The 22,144-nt window shown below is 35.2% G+C and overlaps 1 protein-coding gene across 1 annotated transcript; it reads right to left on the bottom strand.

The window, feature by feature from the left end:
- Window positions 1-332: 332 nt before the first annotated feature.
- On the bottom strand, window positions 333-20,116 carry LOC126968416 (homocysteine-responsive endoplasmic reticulum-resident ubiquitin-like domain member 2 protein). The gene is made up of 5 exons (XM_050813438.1): window positions 19,702-20,116; window positions 11,833-12,137; window positions 6,821-6,913; window positions 4,416-4,622; window positions 333-4,051 (listed from the first exon to the last, which is right to left on the bottom strand). Exons 1-5 carry the CDS (start codon window positions 19,834-19,836, stop codon window positions 3,802-3,804), a joined length of 990 nt encoding a protein of 329 aa, XP_050669395.1. The 5' UTR covers window positions 19,837-20,116; the 3' UTR covers window positions 333-3,801.
- Window positions 20,117-22,144: the final 2,028 nt, after the last annotated feature.

The following is a 22,144-nucleotide window of genomic DNA, read 5'->3' as shown; positions in this document are numbered from 1 at the left end:
ATAGGTTTGAAGTTGTGCCAAGCCAAATGTAATAACAGGTACCTACACTCGCCATGCGTGACTTTGGATAGTTTCGTCTAGAACAAAGGAATCCAAGCGGGCGACCTATAGCAGTCTCCCTTAGGCTATTTAATTAGTAAATTTTATTGTAATGAAATTTAAATGAAAAAAAAAACGGGCTCACTGAGTTTCTGGCATTTCTTTCTTCTCAGGTCTCAAGCATATCTTTTCAACTGGAAGTTATGGAATAATTGATTTAAATCATAAAATAAAATGAGTATTATTTTATTAAAACTTAGAATCAGGTACTTAGTGTCAAATGAACTAACAAGAAATTTCAAAAATGTTTATTTAGCAATCAAAAGTATGCCTTATCACAGTACATAACGATTCAAAACTGCATGCTTTTAATTTAATAAACTTACGCTAAAAATGCTTATGATCTTTGTATGAAGTTTATACATTGTTATGAAAAATATAATTTTATTACATAAGAATAGATGTAAAGTTATTTCAGGCCTCATATTGTGGGATCTTTTATTTAGTTTTATAATGCCTTTTCTCCATCTGGAATTATAAAGATAAAACAACTTATAATTACTAATAGATCCGAGTGGTAGCATTCGGGGATAATTATTATTATAATTTCGTATTCGGTGTTAATTAATTATTCTGTATTTAATAGACTATTTTGTGAACTTACTTAATCACATATAGATTATAGAAATGTAACACGAAACCGCAAAATGGTTACAATATATTTAGCAAACTTTTTCGAAATGAATTACGATATGTCATTTAATTTGGCTATTTCTACTATGCAATTTTTCTAGCACGCATTAATGAAAACATACATTAAACGATAGTAGACCGTCAAAAAATTTAATTTGTAACTCATGGGTGATTCATGAATGTGTCAGTCAAAAAGACATAAAACGACTCTGCCTCAAAATGAGAGCGACCATCGAAGATCTCACAGCAGCACTCTATATCTATTATGATATACGTTAAAACTGCTTAGCAATAGTCCATGAACAAGAATACAAATGAAAAACCTCTCATCAACGACGATGCGTCACAAATTTCATCTTTTGACTTCATGAAGTTGGAAAATCAACAGTGCTGTTACAATTACATAATATGTTACATACAGAATACATTCTACCGCAAATAAAAATTTCATTTAACATTAACTGATGGGTTTTTCAAAGTAAATATTCATTTTCTACACATCTTGAAAACAAGATTATGTATTTGATATAATACAATAACGAAATGAATATGTTGATGGTACCTATAACCGCATCGGCGCAAGGTTCTGCGGCGAAACACAAAGAAGTTGTTCCAGAATACTATTGACCCTAGCCACGACCTTGTACGGCGGGCACTAGAAAGATCAGCTTGAAATTGAATAATAATGACCCGAAATTGCACTAAAATACGCAGAGTTTCTGTGTACAAAATTTGTTAAATATAAAATAAATCAAGGCAACATTTGCAATGATTTCAATATGGCGTGAAGGTATATGTCAGTTGTCACTGTCACGTCTAACTGTTCTGAGCCTGACAAATCTTAGATCATATAGGCTATGACAGCTGTGAAAGCTTCGAAAGTAATTGTATTTAGAATTAACCTCTAAATTTTGAGCTTTTGACGCACACTAACACAAAGTGTCAAAACGTGAGTGTAAGACGTAGCTTGTCACGCACACTACACTAATATTGCTGGCCTGTTTTGATCGGTTGTCAAGAGACTCTATCTAGACGTATAAATTACCTAAGATAATAATATTAATTAGGTAATATATCTAGTAAACGTACAAAGATAGGACCCATTTTGGAACAACTCCTTAAAAAAATGAATATTTTTTAAACGAAGTGAAACCACCTTAAAAAGCAATATATAAATAATTATTTCGATCACCCGTAATATTCGACCCCCACAAAACAACCTTTTACCATCCTTTCTCGATTCCCAGAGTTACTATGAACCTACTTAAAATAAAATCCATGAATTTATCACAGTTAAAATCTAAACGCCAATTCGCATGTTGGTATGAACGAAGATTTATAATATTGACAATGGCTTTTCAAATTTACAAATTTCTGTACCAATTAGATAATATTTATTACAACTAACAGTACACAACTTTTTTAATATATCAACGGGCGCTTAACTTTAATAGGACTAATGCGTTCTATACATATGGACTAATCAAGTCATATAGTTACACACCGGCGTGGCACTGATCGCAATTCGCACTTATTTATAGCCATAGCGCGTCAGCCGACCAACGGTTTTCGACGCGACGTAGTAGTTGCTACGCGTGTAGCAATTCATCAGCGTTCATATGTTTTCATAGTTATATAGCAACGCTCGACCGACGTCAGCGCTGACCGTCGGTCGAGCACTAAATGCAGCACAATTTTGCCGTTCAGCTATCAGACTGCGAATGATATGTCCAATGTCCATATATGTGTATAGAACGTTATTGCTATAATGACTTTAAATTCAAATTTAAATGAATTTTTTTAGCCAAATATTCATCATATCCATATTACTATCAATAATTTCAAAATATTCCATTTTCATATATGACAGCATCATTGAGTTGCAGCATGGTAATATGTTTACTTGCTCATTTGGCGGTAATAATATACATGCTAGAGAAACGTGTAGTATGCAATTGGCTTTGGTCAAGATACAAAATCTATTTTTAAATAATAATAAGAAACGCACAAAGTCTCAAACAAATGATTTGCTGTCATATTGTTTCCGAAGCGGAAATCCGTATTTAGCTAAAGGGAACGAGTTAAAATGCCGCAAAATATATGCATCAAGTGATTCTTTTGTAACAGACACGTGGTTAATTGTAAAATATATATATTTCAAAAGTATTTACATACATGGAAGCGCCCGTTGATGTTGTGATTAACACTAAAACACAAAACCCACACAAGTTATATACAATTACTAACATAAATCGCTAAGCATTAAAATAATAATTTATTTACATAATATTTGGTTAAACAGTCTAAGCGACCCTAGGTGAAAATATAATTTGCATTTATCTGAGCACGTTACCGCGTGTCGTATAAAAACTAATATTGTTTCGAATTATTTGTACTTGTCGTGCGGATAAAAAATGGCGACTGTTTAGTGTTTATACTGTACCGTCGGCATATAAGGATTTTATGTATAATTATCTATTTACACTGCACAAATTTCGCAATTTTTACAATCAAGCCGGTGACGTATTTTATCTGTTATTTATCCGCGCGAGTCATACATTTTGTATGAATCACTGGGTAAGTGTGTGTATGATATAAAAAAAACTAACAGCATCGCCATACTGAATAATATACAAATTCATCCGGATTTCCATGATCTACTACTTGGCAAGAGACGCACGGAAATGTATTTAGTACTAATAATCCATTTGCCACCTACAATTTAAGTGATATACTTGGGTCGCGAAGTAGACAACATTTGGGACATTGACCCTATCTATTGCATGACTTTAAGGATCAAAGGTCAATGTCCGAAATTCTTTCTGCTGCACCACTGAGATATAAATTTGCTGTGTCAGTATGGAAACGCTTTAGTTTGAACATTACCCAAAAGAAAACTTAACAAATATTACATTTTTATCAACATAGCTATTCTATACATTTGGATTATATTTCATACATTTAATATGGCGGTATTTTTTCCATTTCCTCGGTATCATTGGAATGGAATCCAAATATTTTTACAGTATAGGAGCTCTATGCACTAATATTAACTATACAACAATAATTCTAGTTCGCCTCAGGTATTAATGAAGCGAAGAACGTTGTGAAAATAGTCCATGTTACGGCTAGCAGGGATTGATCGTCGTTCTGGGCGTTACCTGGGGTTTGGGGTGTTTGAGGGGTTTCGGGGGCTTGGGGTGTCTCGGGGGCATGCGGCTGTCGGTCCGGCTGGGGCTGCGCGGGGTTTGGCTGTCGGTTCTCGATGCGTTGGTTGTTTTGGTTTAGGAGCAGATCGCGGAAGAAGCCAATTTGGTGTCTGAAAATAGATCACAATTTTTAACAATTCTTTTAAATTTCGTACCACATTTGTTTTGTACATTTTCTGGGATCATATTGTAGAATCATATACATCGCCCAATAAAAGATTCACTTTACCGAGTAGTGGGCATAACAAGTCTATGTTTGTTCCTCGTGTTAACATTTAGTTTTTGAAGGCGGTTTTTATAAACGTATTATTTTAATAACAATATTATGTATGTGGGTATCACTCGGCTGATAGTACGAATCCCTTACTCGCGTGTATCGGTGCCCTAGGTCACGCATTGACCCTCCCTCGTAAAATCAGTGCTATAATAAAATTAATTAAGTAAATATTAAAAAAAAACTTAAGATAAACTTACAGGTAGCCTGCGGCGACCAGTATAATAACAAGTAACAACCGCGCCGGGCTGCCGTACAGGTACAGGAGCGACACAAGCACAGCCACCCGCGACGCGGCGTACACGTGGTCCAGCCAATCAGCGGCCTCCTCGTCGCGGGGCGGGGCTTGCGGCGGCGCGGGGGGAGGGGTCTGTGGGGGAGCGGCCGGCTGCGGCTGTGGTTGGTATCTGCAGACAATCATTATGATGTTAACTGTATTGTAAGGAGATCGAATATTAGTTTAAAAAAATAGTGTGTGTAAGTGAATCTTTTGAAAAGTTCCTGATTAAAAATACTTCATTTAAAAGTATTGAAAAAAATAAACGGTCACTTCATGTAAACTGTATATTTATAAATACATAAAAAAAAAGAATAAGGATTATTGAAAACAAATCATATTACATCATTTCCAATGAGTATTTTTAATCAGAAGTAGGCTACGAGAGATTGAGATGGATATACGGCCGGTTTCAATAACCTATCTATCCTTTATTTAACTTACGGATACATTGCTGTCACCGTTTAATGACAAGATCTTATCTATCCATAGTTATGTCCAATATAGTTATAGTCCAATGCTTTATGTCGATAGGTTATTGAAATGTAAGTAAGCGTCAAAGGATAGATTTGTCTACCTCTAGTAAGTTAAACTTAGGATAGATAAGTTATTGAAAACGGCCATAAGAGTATCACGATAAATGAAAGGTTTGCTATTTTTCACCAAGCTTAAAGATTATTTAATATTTTAATATATAAACAACTATATTAATAACTTTTTATGACGTGCACGAAATTCTCGAACACGTTCAGTAGTACTTTTTGCGGTTTGTTTAAATATTTTTTTGCCGATGTTCACGATTCCTTTCAGCAATAGTTTATGGCATAATTGTAAAATTAATTTAAATAGATGAAAATATTCACACAAATAATAATGCGTCAACAATCAACATGTTTGCTTACTAAAGCTTTCTAATAAGCATGCGCAAAAAGACATACTAAGAACGGTCGGACCTAGAGCAAGATATAGATATACTGACTATCTCATTTTTTTTTGAGACGAGGAAATACAGTTACGTATTTACGGCCCGAAACGGGGCGTAATATGTCGGACTCGAGTGTCCGCGTAAGCGGACACCCCATACCGACTAAAACCTCCTCTGTGCTGTTAGCCCTGGGTTTACAGCGACATAGGACATGGACCGTGGAGGCCGCAAAGACTACGCAACAACAGTTGCGGGGCGTCTCCTAAGGAGACTCGAACCTCGGACCGGCTGTGTGCTTGTGGGAAGGAGAGAGAATGAAGATGAAGATGAAAAGATGAGAAGAACACACTCGCCGGCAAGTGTGGTGATGTTTTGTGTAATGTATGTATGTGTTTATGATTGTATGTATGTTTGTATGTATGTAAGTAGTGTAAATGTTTGTGTTTGTGTCTGTTTGTGGAGTGTGTTTGTGATTGTGTAAGTGGTGTATGTCAGTCCGTGTGTGTAACTATCTCATTACACAAGGCGTAAACATATATGTAGGCGATAGTGGGGACGCTTCGAAGCATCGCACAAAGAGGAGACCAAAAATGTGTAATGTAGAATACATTCCTCATTCCATTACCTCATTCTCTCGCCGGCTGAATACTATACATTTTACCTGTTTGTGTCATTATCGTCTCGCTTTTTCGTTTCATCGAGTTACAAATCACAACGATTTTAAAGAAGTTTCACTTCAAATAATCATTATTTTTAACCTTTTTGTAAGTTCAAACCAAAATATATAAAATAACGGTTACAGGATTGAGCAGACACTTGGCTCCGTTAGAACTTATTCAAGTTATTATCCTTACCCCACTAGTTCTTCATGCCCATTATACTACTTGTTCCCATAACTTGAGATGCCCATTGGTCTTGGTGTTACTACACCATTCGGAACCCTTTCTGAGTGTCTGGATATTCCAATGCGATTTCGGTGCCTATACAAGTCTATACAGCGTAGCGCCAAAATGGCGACATTAAATGAATACACGAGTAGAGCTACTTCACCTTAACCATAAAAAAATATTTAAAAATTAAAGTAAATAGTTGAAATTTTGACATTTTCAAAGAAAGAGATTATACATTTTAATCATCATAGGCATAAAACAGCACGAAGTAAAGGCTACGCTAGCTCGCGGTTACTAGATTTACAGGATGTTCCGAAATGATATTATGGATAATTAATATATTTAGGTGACTAAATTTAAGTTGCTTTCTTGTTTTCATTTGTCATTCGCCATTGTAGCTCCACACTGTATATATTTCAGTTATTCCCAGTTTTTATCAAGAAAACGGCAAAGGCATTCTTAAAGACTACTGAAACTGGTCGTGTATGAATTGTTGATATTTACTATACTTACAATTGTGCATACTGCTGCATATACTGCATGTACGCCTGCTGCATCATCATCATGTGATTGGCCATCAACGCCGGATCGGTCGGTATGGGCAACCTGCGAGTACAACATTGAAGTAATGTCAGAAACATTCGTATATATAAAAGGTTTCCTAGCCACTGTGGCATAAAACATAATAACAGGCAATAAAACATTGCGAATGAAGATTCCAATGTGTATTGACGAATTCCCTTTTTAAGGTTAATATAATGCGTCCTGCTCGAGAAGCATTATATAAACGCAGGAGTAACAGGGACAGGTAATAACAGGTGAACGTACGAAATTCTTCCTGCTTAGCGTCCGGACTTTAGATAAAATTATTCAGGCATAAATCCAGAGATTATTTATAATAAAGGGGGCAAACGAGCAAGTGGGGTGGGAAGTAAAATTACCCGCCCCCTGACATCCGCAATAACACATAGTTCAGATGATAGTCGGGTAACTATATTCGGAGCTCGGCGGTCCCTTATATCAGACTGAGAATATTGCAGCAGGAATTTCTTGCGACACGTGCGGATGATACGGATATAAGAACACATTATCAGAGACCTTATAGAGTGCATGTCTGTTTTCTGGGGTGAATATCACGGCAATAGTAGTTTATATTGTTTTTATAAACATGTTAAGTGATCACTCACCCTTAAAAACAATACACGCTCTCCGTGATAGTAGTTTCATGGCGGTCCCACATGTAACGAACGAAAGAGGACGAGTGTGTATGTTCGGTTTTTTTATGACTTTAAGGAATAGAAGACGTTCAGCTCATGGTAATAGATACGCCCTGCCCATTGCAATGCAAGATTCTTGAAAAACCCAAAAATTCTGAGCGGCACTGCAATTGCGCGCGTAATCTTGATTGTCAAGTCTCAGTTTCGCAGTAATTTCACTAGCTACGGTGCCCTTCAAACCGAACCATAATAATGCTGCTTCTTACACACTTGCTTCACGGCAGAAAAAGGCGACGTTGTGGTACTCATAATCTAGTCGGAATCCTGTGTAACAATCGAAAAAAGATAAATAACAAATGTTGCGAAAGCCTGACAGAACCGATTCCTGCCATAGAAATCATAACACACCACAGACATACATATGATTGTCACCATCTGTGATGTGACCATCCTATCTATTCACAGGAATCAAAGGAACCTCCCATTAGTAAATGCCCTAAGGACTTCTCTATTCTTTTTATGCCCGGGAAGCACAGGTTTACCGAAGGAAAGTGAAATAGAAGGAGTATTTTGTATTTCGTTTTAGGACAAGGCCTTGGGTAGAATTATTATGTGTCACAAATGCTAAATTATGTTTTATTATTGTATACTGTTATTTTTATCGACTCATAATATGATGACCTATTCATCTAACTCTATTATCTGTCGCTCTGATAACATTATGATCGTTAATGTGTCATTGTATTATTATTGTCTGTCTTCCACTAACGTTGTAGATAATAATATCGTACCTGCTTCTAAATTCATACAATTAATTAATTTTATTATTATTAAGTGATACTATTATTGTTAAAATGAAAATAATATATTTAGGCAATGGCGTTCTATTCATATAGATTATAGACAATGCACCTTATTCAAAATCAAAGCCGAAATATGGCACATGCCACAAATGACACCAAAATAAGCTTCGACTGATTGTGTCCTTTCATCTGTCCTACATAGGCTGCACTAGAAGTATCGGGAATGGCATATTTCCAATATTCCTGTCATATTAAAATCTTTTAAAAATCGAATACAATTTATTTATTTAAAAAAAGATTCTCGGTCATGTCATAAGGTCTTGTCAAACTTGTTTAGTCGTTGAGAAAATGGAATTGACTCGAGAAAATTCTAGAGCGATGATTTATTATGACTTTCGAAGTGGTTTAACACAAAAACAGTGTGTTGACTAGGTGATTTCTGCATTTGGCGATGCAGCCCCATCCAAAACCACAATTTATCGCTGGTTTGCTGAATTTCAACGTGGACGTGTCAAACTCAGTGATGATCCCCGTCAAGGTCGTCCAAAAACTGCAGTCACCAAAGAAAACGTTGATGCTGTGCGTAAGCTGATTGAGGAAGATCGACATGTGACATACTGCGAAATTCAGGCAACTTTAGACATTGGCATGAGTCAAATACAAATAATCTTACATGAACAATTAGGTGTAAAAAAGTTGTTTTCCCGATGGATACCGCATTTGCTCTGTGAAGAGCAAAAAGCGGCTCGCGTTACTTGGTGCGTCAGAACTCTCGAAAGATTCCACACAGGATCCTCTAATGCTGTATACAATATCGCATTAGGTGACGAATCCTGGATATACGCGTACGAACCCGAAACAAAAAACCAGTCACGAGTTTGGGTGTTCGAAAATGAGTTAAAGCCAACAAAAATTGTTCGTTCACGGAGTGTTGCAAAAAAAATCCAAAATCGGCCATGTTGCGACTATTCCTCTTGAGGGACAAAGAACGGTTAATGCAGAATTGTATGCTAGCATTTGTTTGCCACAGGTCGTTTCTGAACTCCGTAAAGAGAACTGCAACCGCCGCATCATCCTCCATCACGAAAATGCGAGTTCTCACACCGCGCACAGAACAAAAGAGTTTTTAGAGCAAGAAAACATAGAATTATTAGACCATCCGCCTTTCAGCCCCGACCTAAGCCCTTATGATTTCTATACTTTCCCTAAAATAAAGAATAAATTGCGTGGTCAGAGATTTTCATCACCTGAAGAACCTGTGGACGCCTACAAAACGGCCATTTTGGAAACCCCAACTTCCGAATGGAATGGTTGCTTCAATTATTGGTTCCATCGTATGGAAAAAAGTGAGCAAAAGTGTGCCTACATTGTCTTTAAGCACACTTTTGCCGTTCCGTTATCAGACTGCGAATGATATGTCCATATGTATAGAACGTCATTGTATTTAGGCGTGATTTTAGGTTTGCGAAATCCGTTATAATAGATACATACCTAGGTCAAACTTGTTGTAAGAAGCAATGAACCAGTTATGTGAATAATTAATTAATTATTGCTGCGGGCATCAAAACAATAAAATGAGCGCATCTATCGACTAGTTATGCTCTGCGGTTTCATTCTCATATTTTCTTTTTTGCCATATACAGGTACGGTAAATAGGTAATAGAATTGTTACTTATGTATTTAGAAAAATAAGCATAACATGGTATCGCGGCATAAATTTTATAGACATTTTTATATTATAGAATTTCGGACCTTAAAAGTGCTGAGAATAATTGGCAATAAGCTGACCGATCCGGGCCGCGACGGTTAACAATTTTTTATATTTATTTTATGAAAATAAGGGACGAGCAGGACGTTCAGTGCCGCTCAAAATTCTTGAAAAACCCCAATAATTCTAAGCGGCACAACAACTGCACTCGTCAGCTTGAGACATAAGTTTTCAAGTCTCATTTGCCCAGTAATTTCACTAGCTAAGGCACCCTTCAGAGCGAAACACAGTAATGCTTACACATTACTGCTTCGCGGCAGAAATAAGCGCCGTTGTGGTAACCATAATCTAGCCGGCATCCTGTGCAAAGGAGCCTCCCACTGGTGACGTAGGAGTAACAATCGAAAAAAGATAAATAACAAATGTTGCGAAAGGCTGTCAGAACCGATTCCTGCCATAGAAATCATATCACACCGCAGACATACATATGATTGTCACCATCTAGATGTGACCATCCTAAACAGTGCGGTTTTCAAAGAACGACTCCACTTCGGTAATTAAAAAAAAAACTGTCATTCAAAAACTCTAGAAGAGAACATGAGCAGCAGTGATCAATTACTTGTAAAGTGCCCCCAACTTATCTGTTAAGGTGGACAAAATACAAGTTACAGCTGCGTAATTATTTTAAAGGTTTTTTTTTTTTCATTTTGGCAATTGTAAATTTATCGCTAGCAACACTGAGAATTGAATAGATAAATTAATAATAATCACACAGCAACTTTGTGGAATCAATTACCGGCTGTTGTTTTCCCTATACGACTTACGGCCGTTCCCAATATTCAGTCTATCTCTTACTTGAGATAAAAATCGTAACTATAGTTGACTTTTCTGTCCCAATAAACTTATCAACGGTAAATCACCTTATCCGTGCACGCTGTCTGTCAATGGTATACAACGTATAGCTTACGAGCGATATAAAGTTTGTATAGAAATTGCAATTCACGCGTCCCAATATAAGGCGATAAGAATGACTTATCGGGTATATTGGGACAGCTTCAGATTACTGACAGCTTTTTTGATTTATCTCTATCTGTAGATAGTATATTGGGAACCGTAAGGGACCGTCAAGAAAAGAGCATGCTCCAACCTTAAGCAACAAATCTCTTGACACCTGTTGTTGAGGATGTCCATGGGCGGATGCCTCACTACTCCCATCCTGTGAGCCTCTTGTCCGTTTACGGTTTACCCCCTCTTATATAAAAACAAAACTGTAAGCTCTTTCAAATTCGAATTTATATAACGCTGTGTAAGAACAGTTATATTGGCGGCAGTGGTGGCTGGATGATCTTGTTACCGGGAGTCTGCTTGATGTGTTTTATATTATTATTATTTCCGTTAAAGTTAATACATATTTTATTTCATGGAATGCTCATATAATGCCTCTATTTATTTACGGTATGTGTGGATTGATGCATCTACTATACTCAATAACTATTTTTTGACTTAAAGGCTTACACGAGTGTAAGCCTTTCAATTTCTGACATTTGAGTATTTTTGTTGCGTCACTATATTGTAATTGAAATGATTTGTAAAACAATTAAAATGTAAATCTTGCTACTTCTTCTCATTAGCTCAACCCTTTACGAAGTAGCGGTAAAATCAATAAGAAACAATATTTTTTTTTTGACATTCATAAGTGTCTTTTCCGTGACCTACATGAATAAAGTATATTTGAATTTGACAAAATATTAATTTGGATACTATATTCCAAGAAGTGAGGGAAATAACTTAAAATACCTGTCATTTATGTATGTCGGATACGGCGGCACCCTTCCGTAGGTGTTCGCAAACGAGCTGAGATAGTTCTGGAGCTCCACTGTGTGGTTCTGATCGTTCTGCCTCGTCTCCGGCCGGGACACGGTCTCGGGCTGCGGCCGCCTCTGCCGCAGGCCCTCCCTCTGTTGGGCCTCCATCTTGTTCTTGGGCGTGCACACTAAATGCATCGTGTGAGTCTGACACTCATAGCTCCTCAGGACGTCTTTTAGCACCGCGTTGTCGTCCAACAGCTGCCCGCTATAGATTATCTTTTGTTCGTCCGTTTTCTGTAAATTCACATTCAAATATTTTTATTCAAAATATGATGTGAAATCACTTATTGAAAGTCAGAATGGGCGCAACAAACTCAGCGGGCTTTTTTTGTATCAAAAATATGTTTTACAATTAAAGTAATATTTACAAAGTAACATTGTACAATTAAACTTATTAAGCCTGAGGGCGGTCGCTCCATTCTCAATCTGTGGTATCATTAAGAAAGTAATTTATGCTATAGTAACCTTTACCACACAAACGTTTTTTAACAATTCTTTTGAATAACGTAATACTTTTGCTTTGAAAATTTTCTGGGATCCTGTTGTAAAAGCATATACATCGCCCCACAAGACTTGCTAACTCGACTTAGCCGAGTAGTAGGCATTATAAGCTTAAGTGTCATACAAATCGCGAGTGTAAGACGTAGCTCGTCACGCAAACTTAAGTATTGAACCTGGCCTGTTTTCTCTTTTCTTCGGTTGTCTAACAGAAAGAGACTCTATCTTGACGTATATTTTACCTAAGACAAAAAACTGTATAAAAACTGATCAAGCCATACCGATGGAATTCGTACTATCAAGGTTAAATATTTTAATACAAAAAGGTTTATAAAAACAAATTCGAATCGTCAATTAATTTTTTTACACTACCACACCGATTTGTAAAGCTCCATTGAGAAGAATAGCTCAACAATTGTTCTTTTAAAATTATTATAATGAAACTAATATAATTATCTTATTTGTGTTAACAATAATATTTACATAAAGTAAAGGTTAACAAAAACAAACACTAAATAAAAAATAATAAACATATAAATATACTATATCAAACAATCATTTATTAATAATATAATATGGAAAAGAGTTATTAATGATATCATTATTCGCCTGAACAAACAGTCTTATCACTTATGTACTAATTTCCTGTGCAATATTATGCTTTTCCGAGTAAAAGTCTTACTTATAGTGAAATACTGTTTCGCCTGACTGAGTACACCAAGCTTTTTAGAGGCCAGTTTGGCCTTCTCTTACAAGTGACCACGGAACTGAACTTCCGCGTCGCTCGATATAGCGAAGCCAAGTATGCCGATACAGGCTGTGGCAGTTAGAGGAGTGATCTGGAATCTTTTAGCAGTGAACGCACAAACTTTGGAGAAAATGGATTTATGAATATCCAAGATGAAAAGCGCCTTAAGCACGGCGCCATGCCGGAACATTATCTACAGCATGTATATGCTATAATATGCGGTAGTGGTGCACAGAGATCAGCTTTCTCTTTCGAGCTTCTGCCATGGGCCAGCGAGTCAACGTCCCTGAGTAGTCTTGGCGAGTGACCAGAGTTCCCGAGAGAAGGCGTGCAAGTGTCTTTGTCGCCAATTGTGCTTTGACTGCGCGTCAGGAATAACTCATTTTAAGCACCTGGAGGCATGATTGTAGTGTTTTTAAAGATAGCTGGAAATCTCATCCTTAGACACCATCGCATTGACCCAAGCCTGATAGCACTCCTGCTTTCGGCGAGAGGCCATTTTGCAGAAGCGGTCAAAAGGAGGTTTTGACCTGCCACCGATAGGCACCTCCTCGGGATGGAATGAAGTGTTCCATACCTTGTAGTACATTTTAGTAATTAACACCTCTAATACGAACTCTAGCAAAACTTCAAAATATTAAATTATGAATACATCGAAACACTTTTGCGCCATCATAATATGTATGTCCCACAATAACACTTACGTACGTAAATTAAGTTTCATTATATTATAGTATTTATTATTGCTCCTATTTTTGTATATATACTTATTATATTAGCCTTGTTTTTTGGCTCGTGACTTGATACAAATATTTTCATTACAAATTTTACGCACTGATCACTTACAAGTCAAATCATGTATAACTAAGTACTTATTAATAATTACCTGTTTTATTTACTCATGTGGTAATAATAGTCGACCTATTGACAGCATCCGTACACAAAAGAAATTGTGTAATCTTATTATACAGTTGCCGTACCTACTTAGTATATTATATTATTGCAAATATAAGTTTTTTTTTTAATAATGATAAATACAGAACAGAAGCTTAGCGTGGGCATTCCTGTTTTGCGGCAACAATTGGGTTGGAGCACGGACGAGTAAAAAAGGAAGGACTCCGTGTCACCTACATAACAGTGAAGCATCAAAACAAGCCAGTTACCGTGTTAATACATGGCCCCACGCACACACTTACACTAATATAAGCCGATCAGATATCCGATTTGGATGCAGAAGAAGCGCCACAGGGAACGTGCTAATTAGGGTGATTAATCCCGGGAATCCTGTACTCGAAAGTCTAGTAAGGATCGAAACCTTGGCCTTTAACTTTCGGATTTTATATGAAATTTCGTGCGTTAGGTAAACTCATGTCACTACGGCCACATTTCATGCAGTTACTGTCATTGAGAATTTTGTTCGGAGAAATGATATCAAATTTTTCGTCGGGATAAAAGAATTTGTGTTTTAAATCGAGTTATTGTTTGGCTGTGATATTAATGTGTGATAATATATGATCGGTTGTGATATTAATATTTCAGCCTGACTAAAGTATCTGGCACAATGAGTATAGCACTATAAACGTTTTGCACTAATAGATAAACCCCCTTATCATAATGGTCCGCTAACTTTAAACAGCCGCTTAGGAGTGTTTTTTCTCAATCTAACTTAGGTCAATAGAAGAAGACAGTGTGAGAATTAGCAATGCTTTAGGTTAGCAGACTATTATGAATGAGGGGGAAAAAGTATAAATATACAAAAAAAAACCTAGAAATCATCATCAGCGCTAGAGAGATATTATATATAAAAATTGGCCTATCTGAAATTAATCTCTCTCGACAACAGTGGCAGTAACTAGACGATAAATAACTCTAGAGAAATTGTTTGATTATTTTCTACTTATCAGCAAACACCAACTATTTGTTTGATATGTTCAATGTATTTTGTATATTTGCGACACTTGAAGGTTACATACAACATGATAACATTTAAAAATACATTGTTCAATTTAAGTGGCATTTACTTACTAAACATATTATCAAGAATAATATAAACTGTCGCAAGAAATTGGGTTTTCAATTCATTAACTAGAAGTAAAAAGCGGCAAGTAACATAATATAAAAGTTATATTGAAAGGAAAATGATATTAAATTATTTAAATGGAAAAGGCAAAAAATCTTTGCTCTAAATCATACAGTGCAAATGAGCTCCCATCATTTATACATATTAAAAAAAAACTACTTACTAGATCTCGTTCAAACCATTTTTGGTGGAAGTTTGCATGGTAATACATCATATATTTTATTTAGTTTTATCTACATTATCTAAGACCTGAACTACAGTCATTGTTAGAGTACTGGTAAGGTAAATATACAGAATAAACAATATAAGCTATGCAGATGATATGGTTCTATTGAATCCTTCGATTTGTGGTTTTAATAAGTTGCTGCGCCTATGTGAAGAATATGCTGAGGAACATGGACTCATTTACAACTCAACAAAGAGTGAGTTTCTTATTTTCAGGTGGAAGAACAAAAAACTCACATCCTATCATACTGTACATCTGTGTGGGGCCCCTCTGAAACAAGTATCTGAGTTCAGGTATCTTCGATACTTAGTGACCGAACGTCTGAATGACGACAGTGACATGGAACAGGAGCGTAGGGCGCTGTCAGTCAGAGGCAACATGTAGGCTCACAGATTTGCATGGCATACTATTAGTTTTTTATTATGTGCAGTCTGTGGGTTAACTACACACAGAGAAGTTACAGCATTATGTTTTCAGTATAACAATGTGCTGAGAGCAGTTTTGGGGAAGCTGCAGCGTGTCAGCAATGTTTGCGGATACTTACATGGACCATTTTACATGTGATTATGCGCTAAAGTGTAATGTCCATGATGAGTACACTTACTAGTAGGTAGCACTAACACCCTCCGTTCGCATTTCAGCTAGACAGTTCCCTCTGGCTAGGCTCATGTTAGCACTAGGGTGCAAGTAGTATAAGCTAGACTTAAGGATTAGCGGTAAAAACTTACATAGGTATAAGTGGATATTGTAACTAACTATGGAAATTATGGATTTCCTGTTAATGACAGTAAGTGCTTATCTGATTTGTAATTTATTTGAGTAGTATGCCTGATATAAATGATTTCATTATTATTATTATGATGGGGAGCAACCTTCTGATGATGCCACCAGAGAGAAACTAGAAAGAAAAAAAAGGGTGTGTGTACTTATGCATGCATACAAGAAGCAATGAATATCCACTCCATTTTATAAGAAATTTCTGGATAATTGTCGACATGTATACAACCTCAAAGCACTGAGGCTACTCGAAGAACACTGTGATTGCCACAGAAATTTGAACATCAAACTAGTGGGGCATGAATATATTTTGGCCTTCCAATACAGATTCAAAAGAGCTCAGTAGCTAGATCAGAAATAAAACTTTAGAAAATTCCAGTTACATGTGAATAACATCAATAAAAAGTTTTAAAATTTAATAGTTTGGCTGGAAACTATTCATTTATTGTATTTTTATAACCTGTAGATAACATTCTAATTGCCAATCAATGGGGGAAAACTGTGTAAAAAGTAATGAACCTTTATTTAATATAATAGTGTTGGCTAGCTCTTAAACAAGAATTCAACTACAATCCTTATTTTTTTGCCAAATTTTATTTATGTTATGCATTAGCATTACCACTATGATTATTCCCCACCTATTACTTTAAACATAATAATATGCAACCAATGATTTGTTTTAGCTTTCATATACAGTAAAAGCTCCTTATTCGCGATTCCTTCATTCGCGTTTTCACTATTCGCGTATTAAAAAATTGTGACCCAATTCCTATATTCGCGGCTAAAGTTTTCTTTATTCGCGGATGTAATCGGTATATAGTAAATGCATATTAATAAAAAGAATTCCAATAGAGCCGAAATTGCGAATGGAATAGGACGAGATGGGTACCAACAGATAGAATCAAGTGACATTCAGGAGTTGCATGAATCGGAAGATGAAGATTTGACTGAAATCAACTTGGAGGAAATGTGACATTCACAGCCCATCGAAGAAGAGGCTTCAGCAAGCACTGGAAATGTGACATTTAATTCTGAAAAATCCTAGTGAAGGCTTAAAAATGGCAAATGAGCTATGTGATTCCTTTATGAAAATTGATCCGTCTATGGAACGAAGTCTTATTTTTAAGAGGCAAATTGCTGATACCACTGAACTGAAGGACCTTTTAAAAATTGCCAAGCAAGAAAAAATTACACAATTCTTTAAAATGTTGCCTAAGCCTGAAGATAATAATTAATAAGTGTGGTCAAAAGCTTCAATGAAATTGTTTTTTTATATGATTGTTTTTTATTTTGTCACCTAGGAACATATCCCCTATAACCCCAAATAAATTACCATTCCTTATTCACGGTTTCTGTATTCGCGGCATATTTAAGGAACATATACCCCGCGAATAAAGAGCTTTTACTGTACTGTATTATTTTTATATATTAATATATTATCCATCCATATAGTAGAAGGTGTTTCAGTGTGTTTTGTCACTTTTATGCACAGTTATGAGCACAATGAGAAAAGACACTTTATTATAACTATTATTAATAATTATTATATTATCTTATGTATAAAATTCTCGTGTCACAATGTTCGTTCCCGTACTCCTCCGAAACGGCTTGACCGATTCTCATGAAATTTTTCATCCCCCTAAATGTTAAGGGTGGTGCACACGAATTTTTTTTTTAATTTTTTTTACATTTTTTTTTAAATTTGTTTGTTTATGAGTCAGCATTAAAAAATACACACAACTTCAAATTTTCACCCATCTACGATCAACAGTTACTTTTGTATCGCGATTTTAATATAGGCAATACAATGTTTGCTGGGTCAGCTAGTATAATATAATAAAAATTATTAAGAATGGCTTAAAAAAATACAAAGGCTTTTATTGTCATTCATATCAATACTTATATATAGTATTCACTATAGTTGATTATAATGTAGGGCTTCCAATACCGAGATCTCGGTATTGCGGGATCCCGCGCCATTTTCCAATCCCGCGGGATGCGGGATTACGGGAGGGGGATCCGCGGGAATTGCGGGACTGAAAAAAAAGCGTGCATGCGATGCAAAATAGGATAAGCTGCGTGACATATTATTCTTGATAACTCAAGTTTTTAACTTTTTCGTATTTTCATGAAGTTTATTGATACATCCTGAATCATGAATCTTTCAATCATGTACAAACCCTTAAAAGGAATATCGCCCACAAGTGTGGAATCAGAAAGGGCATTTTCTGCTGCAGGCTATATTGCGTCTAAGATACGCAGTAGTTTGGCAGATGTCAGTTTGGACATGTTGTGTTTCCTTCGCAAACATTTTCAGTTAAGATAAAAAGCTGACAAACTTAAAAATTAAGTACTAATTTATCAGTTTAAAATGTTTTTTTTTTGCTTGATTTTTAATTTTGCTTTGTGTATTTTTTGAAAATGATTTGTTTTGTTTTGATTTGGTTTTTATTCAGAATTTGTTATTGTTTTTTTTGTGAAAAAACCGTATAATTTGATTGATCTCATTTTAATAGTAATATGTACGTAAATAAATGTGGAGTTGATAAATTCATTGTTTTACAATGTGCATATTTTCAATATGCGGGATCCCTCAAATACCAAGATCCCGCGGGATTGAAATTTGTAGTCCTGCAAATGCCAAGATTGAATACAGGCCGCGGGATTGGAAGCCCTATTATAATGTACATTTAGTTGGAAATAGATTCGGTAGTCAGTTTCATGTATATTCTTCTCACAGGCTCTACTTTTTCTGAACATTTAGTATTATTGGTAAAATCAGCATTTATGAAAAATGTTATTAAATGTCAAAAATGTTTCATTTGAGCCTATTTGAATAAATATTATTTGAGATTTGAGTTTAATTTATTTAATCAGCCACTTAACAACAAACCATTATTTCTTTTTTAATCCTCAGTACATCTTCTGTAACACTAATATTTTTATAATGTTTAACATGGTCTATAATGTGAATTAAGTTTTCCTTCATTTCATCATACCAAAGTTTTGCTTCTTCTCTCCTCAGAATATGCCAAACAAGCTGTTCTGGTATATCTCAACCCAATATGTAACTCAAATTTGAATAAAACATAATAGATATAGGCAAGCTACTCTTCATAAATACTAAAATCTTAACTACCATGTTTCTAAATATAATTCCTATATTTTTCTTCAATACATTTGTATGCGAGGCAACTTATATATTGATTAAAACATATACTTTTAAAACTTCTGTTGTTGTGTACATAGCCAATATTGTGTATTGTAAATCGTTTATGTTAACGTGTTAGGTATTTTAAATATAATTAAACCAATATTATGTTCGTTAACAGGCAAAACTTTAAGCACATAGTATTTCTCCAAAATGTTGTGCATCAAAATATAGCTCATATTTCTTTCAAGCAAATCAATCCAATTATACATTACACAGGAAGTACAGGAGTATTCAAAATTGTGTTTTAAATCTTACCGGTTTACTGGGATAAACTTCTGAAAGATGTCCTTTAAGTTGACGAACAGTCCACGATGACTCGCATTCGATATTTTGGTCCTCAACTTGCTGATTTGGAGCCTTTACAACCAATGTCACATTATCAGGTATCATTTTTAGTATCACGCAACAGTTTTTTGATGTTAGATAATACCAATTTAGCTTATTTCGACGTGATAAGTAAACACAAGAGTCATAGATCGTAATATGATAACACTGCTAGATACTATCACGTTAACGTTTCACTGATAAAAGTTTTATTCCAGTAAAAAAATCTGCAAATACGACCAACTCGTATACAAGTATTTTCGAAAGATCCAAATAAATAAAGAAGAATTATGAACGAAGTCGATAAAAATTGGTGCCCCAATCCCATGCACTTGTCAATTTATCATAAAAATTATCTGTCTGAATGTTATTGGTGAGTTAAAAAGGATGAAAGAGAAATTAGCGAATTACTTTCGTGCTCGTCCGATGTTGCTATTGGCTCGAAATAAATATAATTTATTCTATGGTACAATATCATTGGTTAGCAGCAAGAACACTGAACTAACTCGGGGATTTTTTTTCTTTCACAGGGTTCTACAACACCGTAGACTGAGTCAGTCTACGTACAACACAGTAAAAAATTTAAACTAGGTTATCTTATCTGTGGCATCGGTTTTTTTTTAATTTATTGCGTGGACATAATTGCCAGTTCTTCAGTCAGAAATCAGAAGTTTGCATGTAAATATGCATGTTTGGAAGTGTAATTCGAGACCAATCATGTAAACAAAGAAATGTCACTGTCAAAATGATAATTCAGGGCAATTCAACATTTTCCTAGGTAGTAAAAAAAAAAGATATTGTTATTGAAGTGAAAACTTCTTTCGCCGGCGTTGAACACTTTTCTTGGGATGGTTATAAAATGTTAAACTCGCGCCAGGACGCGTGACCTGATCGAAAATTCGTAAGACAGTCGTTGAAATAATGGATGAAAGTTAATTTTTCTGAGGGATAAACTTTTTAATGTAAAATAATTGCAATAGTTCTGAAGTGTTAAATTTTTTATCTAATATAAATTGTCATTGTATAGGTACGATAGCACAATGTATATTCTTGGTATTTAACCACATAAATGCTATTACTTGTATACTGATAAATACAGAAATTCGTGCGAATTGATGCCCTAACCATTTCAAAATATTCAAAAATGTACAACGTTAATGTTCAAGTTTTCACTTCTGTCGGTACTCCTGGAGTGCAACCCGTGTTGCTTTTTACTAAAGAATTTCTTAATTTGATAATACTTTAAATTGCTATAGAATATAATATATAAAGTTTTAATATGAATATTCACTCACTGATTCGGAAACTGAAGAGCTTGATGATTAAGAATATGAACCAATCACTCTTATTATAAATAATTGATCCATTTCCGAATCAATAAGGTAGTTGCAATCGCACTTTGTTGCCTTCTTTATAAATGCTGGTTACAGTCACTACACCTCAGCCTCAAATCTTTTAAACCCTCTGTAGCTGTACCTACAACCAATAACATCAATTAATGCAAATGTCTAAGATCTAACTTTTAACGTAATACCTTCGTAGCATTATATATCGTAGAAATATAAATCGTGCATATTAACTGTAATAAGCGTATTCCGAAAAATTAGTTCTTAAACGAACATATTATTTTATATACCGTAATATTAGCTCTTATAAGAACCGAACAGAAGTTAACTAGTTTTAAGGATTTCGTATATATATCGTGTAACTGAAATAAAATATATATTCCACATATTCCTCACATTCTTCATACTACTCAAGCAGTTGTTTTATTTAATCTCCAAACGCTCAGTCTCCAAACCTCTTAAAATAATTTTACAACCTCATTAAGATTGAACGATTTACTGTTCAAATCAATATCGAATATTCTTCGTAGACCTGGTTTTACGAGGCGGTGTGAATTTTTCACTATTTTTTTTTCTTTTACTATTTTTCCCATGGTCTCTGCGGTCTTGATTGCGCAATCACTTTAAGATCAATGTTGACTTTCAGAAGCAAAATAGGAGTTTTTTTCTCTCTTTTAAGGTGGTGACAGAATTTCCTGTTTGGTCGACGAACTTGTTTTATCCATAGTTCGTTTGTTAAAAGAAAAAAGGAATAAAACAATATCTGTACACATAATAAAGAACACTTAACAAAAAAAAACTCAATAACTATAACAGGAAAGTGAAAAGACCACATTCACGAAGAATAAGAATAATAATATATTCATCTTACTGTGGCTTCTGTAGCAATTGCAACACTATTTAGCCAATATCACGTTAAATAGACCACCAAGCTAAGAGTATTTGTTTTCTTATTTTTACGGTAGTGATGGTATTACATATTGTAAAATGGCGACTACGTCCAATATATTTTTTTTTTTAATATTATT

Source organism: Leptidea sinapis, chromosome 15 (genome assembly GCF_905404315.1).
Source record: "Leptidea sinapis chromosome 15, ilLepSina1.1, whole genome shotgun sequence".
Lineage (NCBI taxonomy): Eukaryota > Metazoa > Arthropoda > Insecta > Lepidoptera > Pieridae > Leptidea > Leptidea sinapis.
This window is presented reverse-complemented; position numbering and strand designations above follow the sequence as displayed.

Excerpts from the sequence above, each read along its gene's own strand:
- LOC126968416 (XM_050813438.1), bottom strand. The coding sequence starts at position 19,836 with ATGATACCTGATAATGTGACATTGGTTGTAAAGGCTCCAAATCAGCAA. Across the intron at positions 12,138-19,701 it reads AAGTTTATCCCAGTAAACCG|AAAACGGACGAACAAAAGAT; the intron begins GTAAGATTTAAA and ends GTGAATTTACAG. Across the intron at positions 4,623-6,820 it reads ATGCAGCAGTATGCACAATT|ATACCAACCACAGCCGCAGC; the intron begins GTAAGTATAGTA and ends GATTGTCTGCAG.